General features: G+C 39.2%; 1 protein-coding gene across 1 annotated transcript in view; it reads left to right on the top strand.

The window, feature by feature from the left end:
* PLAA (phospholipase A2-activating protein) overlaps nucleotides 1-14,232 on the top strand; it is a 55,422-nt gene that overhangs the window by 12,000 nt on the left and 29,190 nt on the right. The window contains exons 2-7 of the mRNA XM_011994369.1: nucleotides 1,126-1,319; nucleotides 8,211-8,311; nucleotides 8,399-8,519; nucleotides 10,387-10,554; nucleotides 10,973-11,108; nucleotides 13,549-13,718. Coding sequence (XP_011849759.1) covers nucleotides 1,148-1,319; nucleotides 8,211-8,311; nucleotides 8,399-8,519; nucleotides 10,387-10,554; nucleotides 10,973-11,108; nucleotides 13,549-13,718 — 868 coding nt within the window. The 5' untranslated portion in view covers nucleotides 1,126-1,147. The remainder of the gene's footprint in view (nucleotides 1-1,125; nucleotides 1,320-8,210; nucleotides 8,312-8,398; nucleotides 8,520-10,386; nucleotides 10,555-10,972; nucleotides 11,109-13,548; nucleotides 13,719-14,232) is intronic.

Genomic DNA, 14,232 nt, shown 5'->3' with positions numbered 1-14,232 from the left:
CCTCCCGGGTTCACGCAATTCTCCTGCCTCAGCTTCCCGAGTAGCTGGGACTACAGGCACCCACCACCGCGTCTGGCTAATTTTTTTGTATTTTTTAATAGAGATGGGGTTTCACCGTGGTCTCGATCTCCTGACCTCGTGATCCGCCCACCTCGGCCTCCCAAAGTGCTGGGATTACAGGCGTGAGCACCACGCCCGGCCTATCTGGGAGTGTCTTGTCTCTTTATGTGTACTTGTCTTATCTTCTTCAACTAGACTGCAAACTCTTTGATTTAGCTGAGTTAGGGATATAATTCTTTTTATCCCTCTCAGCAGCTAATTTATTGCTTTCCACACAGAAATCATAATCTGCTGGTTGAACTTGTTAAGTAAGGCAGTGATGCTAAGTGATTGATACAGATAATAAATTGGTAATCATTTTAATCCCAGGGCAATTATTAATGTACTGTGTTCCTTGATACACATAATTACATATAACATTATATATTATATAATATACTGTAGCCATTCACATATTTCTGTATTAGGTGCGTTTTTTTTAAATTGTTTTAACTTATCAGCTATCATTAGTGTTAGTATATTTTATGCGTGGCTTAAGACAATTCTTCTTCAGTGTGGCCCCGGGAAGCCAAAAGATTTGACACCCACCCGTGTTCTAGCTATGTAGAAACACATACTATACCATACTACTGGGCACTAAGTCAATGCTTCGTAATGTGAAAAAGTCGTCACTATATTTAGGTCTTCTTAATAATACATTTCATTATCTTAATTGCACCTATGTTTCATTTAGCCAGGGATTTCTTAGGGTAACAGTCACTAATTACCTGGAGATTGAGAAAAAACTCAGTTATGATTATTTGTTGCCCTTTCTTTTTCCCTGGTTGTCTATTTCAATGTATTCTTATCAATGAAACACTAAACAAACTTCTCTTAATCTAATGTAATTCTCTATAGTAGTTCATAGGAATTATGTAAGGTTCAGTTTAAAACAATGGATTCTTAAGATAGTATGTACTCTAAAGTTTGGTCTAGACACTAAATGAAAGTGAGTGCTTTGGCAGTTTATGTCCTAGGCTAAGTCAGGGTACAGATATATATCTATTAATTATCTTGTCTTTCCAGTCCAAACAGGGGCTTTACAGAAATGCACTGTATGAGTGGCCATTCCAATTTTGTATCTTGTGTATGCATCATACCCTCAAGTGACATCTACCCTCATGGCCTAATTGCCACTGGTGGAAATGACCACAATATATGCATTTTCTCACTGGACAGTCCAATGCCACTTTATATTCTAAAAGGCCACAAAAATACTGGTGAGTATAATAATACTTCGGTATTTTTCTATTTGAAGAAGTTTTATCCCTTTGAAAGTAAAATTTACATATCCATTTTCTCAAGTTTTTATTATATTTTGTTTTATCTATAGGTGTGGCTTGGTAATGGAAACCCTTTTGGGCTATCTTAGTTTTGTAAATTCTGTTAAAAATTTGTTGTGATCAGTAAAGGTTGATATGCTTATATATGTAGAAAGTAATCTGTTCAGTTATTGGCTGGGGACGGTGGCTCACACCTATAATCCCAGCACTTTGAGAGAGTGAGATAGATTACTTGAGGCCAGGAGTTCGGGACCAGCCTGGAAAACGTGGCGAAACCCCATCTCTAATAAAAATACAAAAATTATCCAGGCGTGGTGGTGCACACCAGTAATCCTAGCTGCTCTGGAGGCTGAAGCATGAGAATGGCTACAACCCAGCAGGCAGAGGTTACAATGAGCCAAGATCCTGCCACTGCACTCCAGCCTGGGTGACAGAGTGGAGGTTGTCTCAAAAAAAAAAAGTAAAGTGTTCAGTAATAAAAGAGGCTATATAATTTGAATATACTTCATGACTTTGGTTTTTAACTATTTTATGCAATGAATGCTTTTATTCAGGAAAACTAAAAGTATTTAATAAAAGACCCAGCCAGAAGCAGTGTGTTTAGGGCTGTGGTATTATTGAAGAGTATTTACATTTGCACATTATTTTCTGTGATTTGTATATATTTCTGATTCCGTGATAGTTCTGGATTTCTGTGTAGCTTAACAATTCTTTATTGTAGAATGACATGCTTAATCGGTGCACTAAGTATACTTTTTTTTAATATAAATGAAATGGTTTGGAACATTTTTCATAAACACTTTAAACTTAATTACTTTAAAGAATTTGTATAATGTGCCAGGCACCATGACTCATACATGTAATCCCAACACTTAGGGAGACTAAGACGGGAGGATTGCTAGAGGCAGTTTGAGACCAGCCTGAGCAACATAGGAAGACTCTGTCTCTACAAAAAATTAAAAAATTAGCTGGACATGGTGGTGAATACTTGTAGTCCCAGCTACTCAGGAAGTTAAGGTGAGAAAATCACTTTAGCCCAGGAGTTGGAGGCTGCAGCGCCACTGCACTCCAGCCTGGGTGATAGAGTGAGACCCTGTCTCCAAAAACAAAAATAATTTTTTTTTTTTTGAGACAGAGCCTTGCTCTGTCGCCCAGGCTGGAGTGCAGTGGCGTGATCTCGGCTCACTGCAAGCTCTGCCTCCCGGGTTCATGCCATTCTCCTTCCTCAGCCTCCCAAGTAGCTGGGACTACAGGTGCCTGCCACCATGCATGGCTAATTTTTTTGTATTTTTAGTAGAGACGGGGTTTCACCATGTTAGCCAGGATGATCTCGATCTCCTGACCTCGTAATCTGCCCACCTTGGCCTCCCAAAGTGCTGGGATTACAGGCATGAGCCACCGCACCCAGCCAACAAAAATAATTTTTTATTTTTAATAATTTTTTAATTTTAATATTAATTTATTTTGAGACAGTCTCCATCTGTCACCAGGCTGGAGTGCAGTAGTGTGATCTTGGGTCACTACAGCCTCTGCCTCCCGGGTTGAAGCGATTCTCCTGCCTCAGCCTCCAGAGTAGCTGGAATTACAGACACCCACCACCACGCCCAGCTCAGCTCACTTTTGTGTTTTATTGTTTTGTTTTGTTTTGTTTTGTTTTGTTTTTAGACAGAGTCTCGCATGGTCACCAGGCTGGAGTGCAGTGGCGTGATCTCGGCTCACTGCAACCTCTGCCTCCCGGGTTCAGGCAATTCTGCCTCAGCCTCCTGAGTAGCTGGGATTACAGGCACCCACCACCACACCCAGCTAATTTTTGTATTTTTAGTAAAGACAGGGTTTTACCATGTTGGCCAGGATGGTGTCGATCTCTTGACCTTGTGATCTGCCCGCCTTGACCTCCCAAAGTGCTGGAATTACAGGTGTGAGCCATCAAGCCCGGCCTATTTTTGTGTTTTTAGATAGGGATGGGATTTCACCATGTTGGCCAGGCTGGTCTTGAACTCCTGACCTCAGGTGATCCACCCGCCTCAGTCTCCCAAAGTACTGGGATTACAGGCGTAAGCCACTGTGCCCAACCAAAACAGAAAGAATTTTTAAATGTTTGTGTGCATATGTGTGTGTTTGTGTGAGAAATCTTCAATACAGAGTGATACAGATTTTTAAAATTTTATTATGGAAATCGAATGTACACAAAAGTAGAGGTATCTTATTTTTGTTTCATCTTCCCCTCCTTCTACTACATCATTTAAAAATTTCTGATATTCTATTATTTTGTTTATAAATACATCCTTCATTATGTGGCTCTAAAATAGGGGATGGCAAACTTTTTCTTTAAAGGATCAGATAGTAAATACATTTTAGGCTTTTCAGGCCATATGGTTGCTATCATAACTGCTCAGCTCTGCAGTTGCAGTGCACAGCAGCTATAGACAGTAAATAAACAAATGAGCATGTCTGTGTTTCAATAACTCTTCATTTGTGAACACTGAAATTTGAATTTCATAGAATTTTCACATATTAGAAGATTGCCTTTGATTCTTTTTCTCTCAATTACTTAAATATGTAAAAGCCATTCTTAGGTTGTTAGGTGTACAAATACAGGTGGCTCACTGGCATTAGTTTGCTGACCCTTCTAAAAGATAAAGACACTCTCGTCCTCTAAAAGGAAAGAATAACCACAATATTATTATCACACCTAAAACAAAACAAAAACTAATCTATTGTCAACTATCAAAATGAATGTTCAAATTTACCCAGTTGTGTCATAAATGTTTTTTACAGTTTATTTGAATTCTGACCCAAATAAGGTCCACATCTTTTTTTTTTTTTTTTTGACAGGGGAGATGGAGTCTCGCTCTTTTGTCCAGGCTGGAGCACAGTGGCGTAATCTTGGCTTACTGCAACCTCCGCCTCCCGGGTTCAAGTGATTCTCCTGTCTCAGCCTCCCAATTAGCTGGGATTACAGGTGCCCACCACCAGGCCTGGCTAAGTTTTTTGTAGTTTTAGTAGAGACGGGTTTCGCCATGTTGTCCAGGCTGGTCTCAGACTCCTGACCTCTGGTGATCCATGTTGTCCAGGCTGATATCTAACTCCTAACCTCTGGTGATCTGCCTGCCTCAGCCTCCCAAAGTGCTGGGATTACACGCATGAGCCACCGTGCCCAGCCCTACATCTTTCAATCGTCAGTTTCTTTCTTTTTTCCTTGTTGTTTGAAACCAGATTATTTTAGCTGTAGAATTTCCCACAGTCTCAATTTTACTGGTTAAAGCCTTGCTGTTCCCCTTAATGTGTTCTTCAGTCACCTATATTTCTTGTAAGCTGTTAGATAGATCTAGTAGCTTTATCAGGTTCAGAGTCAAGTTTCTGGCAACAGTATATGTGGTATTCTGTATTTTCTGTTGTATCACATCAGGAAGCACACAATATCTTTTCGTGATATTAAGATTGATCAGTGGAGCCGGGCGCAGTGGCTCGCCCCTGTAATTCCAGCACTTTGGGAGGCCGAGGCGGTTGGATCACAGGGTCAGGAGATCGAGGCCAAAACCCTGTCTCTACTAACAATACAAAAAATTAGCCGGGCGTGGTGGTGGGTGCCTGTAGTCCCAGCTACTTCAGAGGCTGAGGCAGGAGAATGGCGTGAACCCGGGAGGCAGCGCTTGCATTGAGCGGAGATTGTGCCACTGCACTCCAGCCTGGGCGACAGAGTGAGACTCTGTCTCAAAAAAAAAATAAATTAAATAAATAAATAAAGATTGATCAGTGGGTTCAAGTATTGTATCATTCATTCATTATAAAGTTCCCATCAGCCTTTCACATAATGGTAATTTTTAGCAGCTACTGATAATCATTTCCTAGATTCGATATTCTATTAAGATTAACAAAATGATTGTACTGTAATTCTAATATTATTTCTGCATTTGATCACCAACACTTTTCTGTATAGATCTTTCCACATCAACTCTGGTTACCATGTGGAACTTTTATAGAGAAAAGACAGAATAAATGCTTGCCTTAACCCTTCTCCTAAATTATTTACTGATTTTCAGAAGGAGTTGTTTACTGAATATCTTTTTTTTTCTTTTCATTTCTCAAATTGTTTCATATCTGGCCATTGGAAACCTCTTTAAATTGGCTCCTATGACCTTTTAATAAGACCTTCAGTAGTCTTCCTTGCTTTCTAATATTACAGAATGTTCTAAGTTCAATTTGCACATTTCTTGCTCGAGACCTCAAACCAGCACTTTTGCCAGGAAGTCCTGTTTGTTTTTTTTCTTTTAATGGGAAATGGTATTTTGTTCAATTATTTTATACTGCTTTGTGGAAGAATGTAAAGAGCACCCAAGTTACAACTATTAAGATCTCAAGCTGGGCACGGTAGTGCACGCCTGTAATCACAGCACTTTGGGAGGCCGAGGCAGGTGGATCACCTGAGGTCAGGAGTTCACGACCAGCCTGACTAACATGGTGAACTCCGTCTCTACTAAATACAAGAAAATTAGCTGGGCGTGGTGACGCATGCCTGTAATCCTAGCTACTTGGGAGGTTGAGACAGGAGAATCACTTGTGCCTGGGAGGCAGAGGTTGCAGTGAGCCAAGATCGTGCCATTGCACTCCAGCCTGGGCAACAAGAGCAAAACTCCATCTCAAAAAAAAAAAAAAAAAAAGATCTCAGTGACATAACATATGAGTATTTCTCATTAACCCTGCATGTTCAACATGGATTAATAAAGGGACTCTGTTCATCAGATTTTCTCAGGGACTCAGACTGATGGGGCTTTCTCTCCACACGTGCTTCAGTAGTTGTTGCAGCAGTCAAAGGGCAACATGGTTAATAAGGCACTGGCTGTCTGGGCGCGGTGGCTCACGCCTGTAATCCCAGCACTTTGGGAGGCCAAGGTGGGTGGAACACAAGGTCACAAGATTGGGACCAGCCTGACGAACATGGTGAAACCCCGCCTCTACTAAAAATACAAAAATTAGCCGGGTGTGGTGGCGGGCACCTGTAATCCCAGCTACTTGGGAGGCTGAGGCAGGAGAATTGCTTGAACCCAGGAAGTGGAGGTTGCAGCGAGCCGAGATCACACCACAGTAGTCCAGCCTGGTGACGGAGTGAGACTCCACCTCAAAAAAAAAAAAGAAAAAAAGGCACCAGCTTTTAAAAGCATGTGCCTTCCTTGAATGTCACAGTAGTGGATAATTTTTAAAAATCAATTTTAAAAAACACCAAAAACGTGTCTGACTGAAAGTGTCAGCTACCATTTCTGACATTTCTGTTAAAGCTGGAAAGTGTGTTGACTAATGCAAGTATCATGACTGTGCCTTAACTTCAAATGGAGGAGGAAAGTACCATCCTCCCATGCGTCCAAAAAGGGAGAGTTACCACAGCATGCTTTCTGGTCATCAATTATTCAGCGTCATCAGACAATCCAAAAGTCTTCTCTGAGTGATGCTAAGTATTCTAAACATCAGGGAGGAGATGCTTATAAGTAAGCTGTCACCCATACCCAGTATACAATTATGGAAAAGGAATAGGATAATCAGAGCAAACCCTCTCATTCAGAAGAGGAAGCAGTGCGGGACAACAGTTTTTAATCTAGAGCCATTCTGAAATCCAAATAAGTGGCTGTCTCAAGGATCCTGAACTCAGGGTAGAGAGAGTTTTGTGATTGCTTCCTTCTGGTCTAGGAAAAAGGTTTCCCAATCCATTGTTCTTTATGGCTGTGCTTCGACCCCCCAGGATATTCTTCTTTGTAAGGTAATTTTTTTTTTCTTTTTTCTTTTGAGAGAGGGTCTCGCTTTGTTGCCCATACCAAAAGGCAGTGCTGCTACAACTCACTGCAGCCTTGACTTCCCAGGCTCAAGTGGTTCTCTTACTGGGACGACAGGTGCGTGCCACCATGCCTGATTAATTTTAAAATTTTTTTAGAGGCGGTGTCTCACTATATTGCCCAGGCTGGTCTCAAACTCCTGAGCTCAATCCAAAATGCTAGGATTACAGGCATGAGCCACTTCACCTGGCTAATTTTTCTTTTCTTTTTGTTTTAAAGACAAGATCTTGCTGTGTAACCCAGGCTGAAGTGCAGTGGTATGTGATCACAGTTCACTGCAACCTCTGTGCCCTGGGCTCAAGCAGTCCTCCCACCTCAGCCTTCCAAGTGGCTGGGACCACAGGCGCATACCACCACTCTCAGCTAGTTTTTTGTACTTTTAGTAGAGATGGGGTCTCGCCACATTGCTTAGGCTGGTCTCGAACTCCTGAGCTCAAGCAGTCTGCCTGCCTTGGCCTCCCTAAGTGCTGGGATTACAGGTGTGAGTCACCATGCCTGGTGTAATTTTTCGTATTTGTAATTTTTAGCCTGCATACTTTTATATCAAGAAAGACATTTAATTAACCATTTCATTACTGTTGGACTTTGAGCTTGGCTGCAGGTTTTATGGTCATTTTAATGAAAGCAATCTTAAATATATATATAAACAGTGTTTCGAAATCATTTACATTATCTCCCTATTATGATTTGTTAAAGCTGGAAGGATTGTGTATTTCACTTAAGTTCTGCTGCCTCATTTTGCAGACAAGGAATCTGATTTTGAGTAGTATTTCTGCAGTTACGTGACTTGTAAGTGCACAGATAGGCCTTGCACCTAGGCAGTCTGGCACCAGCGTCTGCTCTTGACCACTGTACTCTTGTGTGTCTCTGCTGAATTAAGCCTTAGTTAGCTAAGATACCGCCACTTCAAAGAGTGTTTTTAAAATTGGAATGCTTTAGTAACTTTCAATGTTGAGCATTTTTCTATATGAAAATGTGTTATCTAATGATGTTTTTTCCTTAGTTTGTAGTCTATCATCTGGAAAATTTGGGACATTACTTAGTGGTTCATGGGACACCACTGCTAAAGTCTGGCTGAATGACAAGTGCATGATGACCTTGCAGGTACAGTAGTTCTGTGTAAATATTCTAAAGAATAATTAAATTGAATGATTCTGTGGCAACTTAAATTGATACCCATTTTACTCACAGGGTCATACAGCTGCAGTGTGGGCGGTAAAGATCTTACCTGAACAGGGCTTAATGTTGACTGGATCAGCAGACAAGACTATTAAACTGTGGAAGGCTGGAAGATGTGAGAGGACTTTTGCAGGTAAGATCAGGGTAGACAAGTTTTATAATATCATTGCTTTTTATTTGCTCAGATATTTTTTCTCAGAAGTTTAAAAGCATTTGAAAATATTTGAAAACATTAGTATATTTAAGCTACTAATTTGAGTTAATGTAATTTTTCTGATGAGTTAATATCTAATACCTTTAAAAAAGATATAATGAGACCTCTCATAAAACAGCCAGGTGTAGACTGATAAATAGCTGTCTGATAAGCTATATATAATATGTGTATGTGCTCTGCATATATGTATGTAAATTTTGGTACATAGTTATATTCTTGGTTGTCATTTTAATACTTTTAGCCTAAAACTTCTAAACATAAGCCTTATTGATGGTTAGTCAGCAGTGTTATCTTCATATATGGAAGAAAGCATTATTAATGTCTTTATATTGAAGCACATTGTTTATAATGGATTTCAGGCTTTGTTTATGTTGTGGTTTGTGGTGAGTATTCTTTTTAAGCCCCAGCTATTAAATAATGCCAATACTGATGCATCTGCTATCTAATAGTAATATCACTGATTTATTTGTAGAGTACTTAAATTTTTACTGTGAATTTTAATTGGTGTTGTTTTTCCTCTCTTTTTGAATTTTTCCTTAAAAGTTGGTAACTACCCTAGATAATATGCAAGAGGTCCCTTTGTACAGATAAAAGTGTCTTTTGGCTGGGCGTGGTGACTCACACCTGTAATCCCAGCCCTTTGGGAGGCTGAGGTGGGCGGATCACTTGGGACCAGGAGTTCAAGACCAGCCTCAGCAACATGGTGAAACCCTGTCTCTATTAAAAATTTTAAAAAGGCTGTGCGCGGTGGCTCACACCTGTAATCCCAGCACTTTGGGAGGCCGAGGCGGGTGGATCACAAGGTCAAGAGATCAAGACCATCCTGGCCAACATGGTGAAACCCTGTCTCTACTAAAAATACAACTGGGCGTGGTGGTGCGCACCTGTAATCCCAGCTACTCGGGAGGCTGAGGCAGGAGAACTGCTTGAACCCGGGAGGTGGAGGTTATAGTGAGCCGAGATTGTGCCACTATACTCCAGCCTGGCGATGGAGCAAGACTCTGTCTCAAAAAAATAAAATAAATATAAATAAAAATACAAAAAAATTAGCCAGGCATAGTAATGCACGCCTGTAATTCCAGCTATTTGGGAGGCTAAGGCACAAGAATCTCTTGAACCCTGGAGGCAGAGGTTGCAGTGAGCAGAGATAGCTCCATTGCACTCCAGCATAGGCAACAAAGTGAGACTCTGTCTCACAAAAGCAAGAAAGAGAAACAAAAAAAGTATCTTTTGATGGAAAGTGGATGATGACTAAACATCCTTTTATTTCTGCTTCAATATATATTATATATATGTATCAATCATTATTAATCTGTGATAGCTAATCTAAGTCAGCAAATACTGAGCATAGGAAATCTGACTTCTGATCTCCTTCACAAGCTTCAGAGAATGTTTTGTTCTTAAATTTATGGGCTATTCTTTGTTTTATATTTCTATTATGTTTGAATATTATGTATTTTATAACTTACGCTTGTTATTTGGGAAGAAAAATTAAAAATGAATTATCAGGTGGAAATGAATTGTTGGGATCAAAATACTATTTCTAGAGGTTTTTGTAGAAGACAGGATGAATATAAAATAACTTCCCAAGACTGATGATAAAAAAATATTGCTAAACCTTAAATACAAATTTTGGTTACCAGACTTTCAACAGAAAATAAGATTTCTCTAACTTGAAAATTAATTTTTACTACTCACTGATATGTTTTATAATGTTTGTAAAATGTATAAAGCCATCAGCCAAATTATCTGTTTTATTGATATGCATTATTGTTTTTTAATGCAGGGCATGAAGACTGTGTAAGAGGTTTGGCAATTTTGAGTGAAACAGAATTTCTTTCCTGTGCAAACGATGCTAGTATTAGGAGGTGGCAAATCACTGGCGAGTGTCTTGAAGTATATTATGGACATACAAATTATATTTACAGCATATCCGTTTTTCCAAATTGTAGAGGTAAGGTTATATTATGTATTTAATGTTTTGTATTGATCATTCCGTCCCATTTGTGAGATGGAAGGAGGAGGGCTGATTACTGTCTGTGGGGACTTGAATAATTTACTAAATTTATTTCGTAAGTATCTTTCTCCTGTTTACAAAGAAGAAAATTGTATGGTGATCTTTGTATTAATTCAGATTACATTGTTGTGTTGTAAAAAGTTCTTGGGTATCTGAAGAAAGACTTTGTAAGATGTGACATGAATAAAAAATGTGATTTTGAAGTTGTATATGTTGTAGGTGACAAAACATGAAATTTAAAGCTGTAATTTTAAAACTCTTTGGGTTTCAGAAAGTGTATCCGGAAAGATGGTATGTATAAATGTACTTAATTTTATTTATTCAAACTAATACTTCCTATGTTCATTAATTTTAGACTTTGTGACAACAGCAGAGGACAGATCTCTGAGAATCTGGAAACATGGGGAATGTGCTCAAACCATCCGACTTCCAGCTCAGTCTATATGGTGCTGCTGTGTGCTCGACAATGGTGACATTGTGGTTGGTGCGAGGTATTTATATCCTAGTCAGTCATTAAATGTTATGTGTCTAGGCCTTCAGTAGGCGCTAGAGTGTATAGAGATAAGCCATAAGGAATTTCAGGTGTCTTGGGAAGACTATATGGACACTTCAATTACTAAACAAAACAGTAGTAGATTTTATAGCTTTCACATTAAGTGATGCATGATGTACCAGTATTGTACTGCAATTGTGCAGTCAAGATATTGACTACAAAAGAAGTTGGAGAAGGTAGAGATTGGTGTGGGAAAACTTTCTGTAGAAGAAGTTTGAATTGGATTTTGGAAGATTATGAGTAAGAAAAGGTACGTGAATTTTTGTCAAAGCTAAGAGTATAAGTTTCCTTCATGAGAATGAATGCAGCATGCCTAGGAAGTGAAGGAAAATGGTGGAGTACTGATGCTGGGATAATAGGTACAATGGGGCTTAACTGTGGAGAACCTTTAGTGCTTTCATGCCAGGCATTTTTTAGATTCATTGCTTGGGGTTAAAGGGTTGTGGTTCTTGAGCAAGAAATAGAATTGAAGCAGAACTTACGAATTATTAAATGTGTAGATTGGATTTAACTACTGGTGACAATGGACAGGAAAGTATATTAGAAAGCAAATATAGTAGGAGTGTGAAGTTATAAGACATTGGCCCCACAATGCTAATGGGTAGGAAATAAATAAATGAGATAATCCAGAAGGAAAACAGTCAGAAAAAGGATGAAAGAAAAGGATAAAGCTTCAAACTGTTGGTGATTGGAAGTCCCCATTAATAAAAATGGAGAAGTGGGAGAATTGGTTGGGTACAGAAGGTGATGACTGTGGCCTTAGACTTCCTGAGGTCTGCAGTGGTGGTGAGCCACACTCATGCCAGTGGATCATGGTCATTTGAACTGGAGCCTAGTATAAGAACTGAGGCTAAGATAAAGATTTCGCAACGCTTCCAAAAGCAAACCATAGAACACCATTCTCTGAGAGAAGAAATACAGGGGAGGAACAGAAGACTAAGAACTGAGTTTTATGATACACCATTAGTAGAGAAAAAGAAGCTAGTAGGTTAAACAAAACAAAGCAATTCAAATGTTGAAATTTCTGGGAGACAGAAAAGGAAAGATTTTGGAGGGAGATTGTCATCAGTGTCAAAAAGTGTTTGAGGAGTCAAGGAATGGTAAGTTTGGAAAGCATCTGGATTTGAAAGATGTTGTTAGTGACTTTTGGCATCAATCACATTTTGAATGGAAAATGATAGGAAAAAAGGCAAATAAGAGGAAATAAAGGGTTGGAGGAGATGGATGAAGGATCGTAGACTACTCTATAATGCTACTGTAACATTGAAAGCAATAAGAAGGCCAGCTGCTGTGGCTCACACTTGTAATCCCAGCACTTTGGGAGGTCAGGGGGGAGGATCGCTTGAGCTCAAGAGTTCGAGACTATCCTGGGTGAGCTCCTGAGACCCTGTCTCCACAAAGAAAATTCTTTAATTAGCTGGGCGTGGTGGCATGCATCTGTAGTCCCAGCTGCTCAGGAGGCTGAGGTGGGAGGATTGCTTGGGCCCGGGAATTTGGGGTTGCAGTGAGCTGTGATTGCCGCCGCTGCACTCCAGCCTAGGTGACAGTGGGACCCTGTCTCAAAAAAAAAAAAAAAAGAAGAAGAAAAAGAAGGTGACAGCTATAAGGGATAGAGAGTCTAATAAAGTGAGTGTTTTATTTTTTGGCTGGAACGGGGTGATTTATAGGCTTAGTTTTTTTCCCCCCAAGCATATTTGAAGTTGAAGAAAAACCAATAGAAAGAGTGATACACATGTTTGTGGATGATTAAATTAGAAACAGGTTTCCTGTAGAATGGGCCAGGATTAATACAACTGAAAGTGTCTAATTTGCTTCTCCTATCTCAACATTTAGAATTAAGAAATCATGGAGATGAAGTAATTTTTCTGAGAAAAGAGGTTAAGATTGGCCATCTAATCCAAACATTAGGCCATTTTTTTTTCCCCTTGATTGAAGTTACATTGCTAGTTACTGGCATAGTAAAGGAAGACCATATTTTTCTACTGAACATCTGCTAATTTTAAGCCCTACGTTGGGTCTTTGAGCCCTTTATAAACTAAACTAGCCCACTACCCTTCTCTATATGGTAATAACTATATAATATTGACTTTAAAACTACATACTATAGTTCTAGATTTTTACGATGGTAAATATTTAACTTGGAATTGGAACTTGTGTAAAATACGTATTTCTCTGTTCTTTGTCAATAATTTGTCTATTAAATAGTTGACATAATAGTAGTATGTGCTGAAGTCAGCACAGTGCTATAATCAGCAATTAATACGTGCTAATGTTTCTCCTTCACAAATACAGATGATTTTTACTATGGATCATTCAGGTGTGATAATGTTAATGTATTATGGCAATGACTTTTTAAATCAGTTTATTTTTCCTTACAGTGATGGCATTATTAGAGTGTTTACAGAATCAGAAGATCGAACAGCAAGTGCTGAAGAAATCAAGGCTTTTGAAAAAGAGCTGTCTCATGCAACCATTGATTCTAAAACTGGCGATTTAGGGGACATCAATGCTGAGCAGCTTCCTGGGAGGGAACATCTTAATGAACCTGGTAAGTATTTTATTGTAGCTAGTAGGAAAAATTCACCATATTTGACTTTTGGAATAATTAAGAGAAGAAAAATAAATGTTGTTTTGCTCGTGTTTTAGTGTTACTCTCATTGCTAGATGCTGATTTTTGAGAATTTCTACTATTATATATAATCACTATGAGAAACCATGTTCTTGCCTCTGTCTCACGGTAGACTTTGAATTAAGCTTCTCATAAACAGGAATTAAAAAATAAATCTCCCAAGACTTAGACCATTTACAGTAGGCATTCAAAAGGCACTCATTTAATACTTTTTGGTTGATTGGATTCTCTAAGAGGGGTTGTACAAACTGAATATTAGAACGAGTTTAAATACATAATTAGCCAGGTGTGATGGCATGTTCCTATAGTCCCAGCTACTCGGGAGGCTGAAGTGGGAGGATGATTGAGCCCAGCAGGTCGAGGCTGAGCTGAGACCACACTATTGCACTCCAGCACAGGTGACAGAGTGTGACTGTGTCTCAAAAAAAAAAAA

The sequence above is a fragment of the Mandrillus leucophaeus genome, unplaced genomic scaffold (genome assembly GCF_000951045.1).
Source record: "Mandrillus leucophaeus isolate KB7577 unplaced genomic scaffold, Mleu.le_1.0 Scaffold454, whole genome shotgun sequence".
In the NCBI taxonomy this organism is placed as follows: Eukaryota; Metazoa; Chordata; class Mammalia; order Primates; family Cercopithecidae; genus Mandrillus; species Mandrillus leucophaeus.
This window is presented reverse-complemented; position numbering and strand designations above follow the sequence as displayed.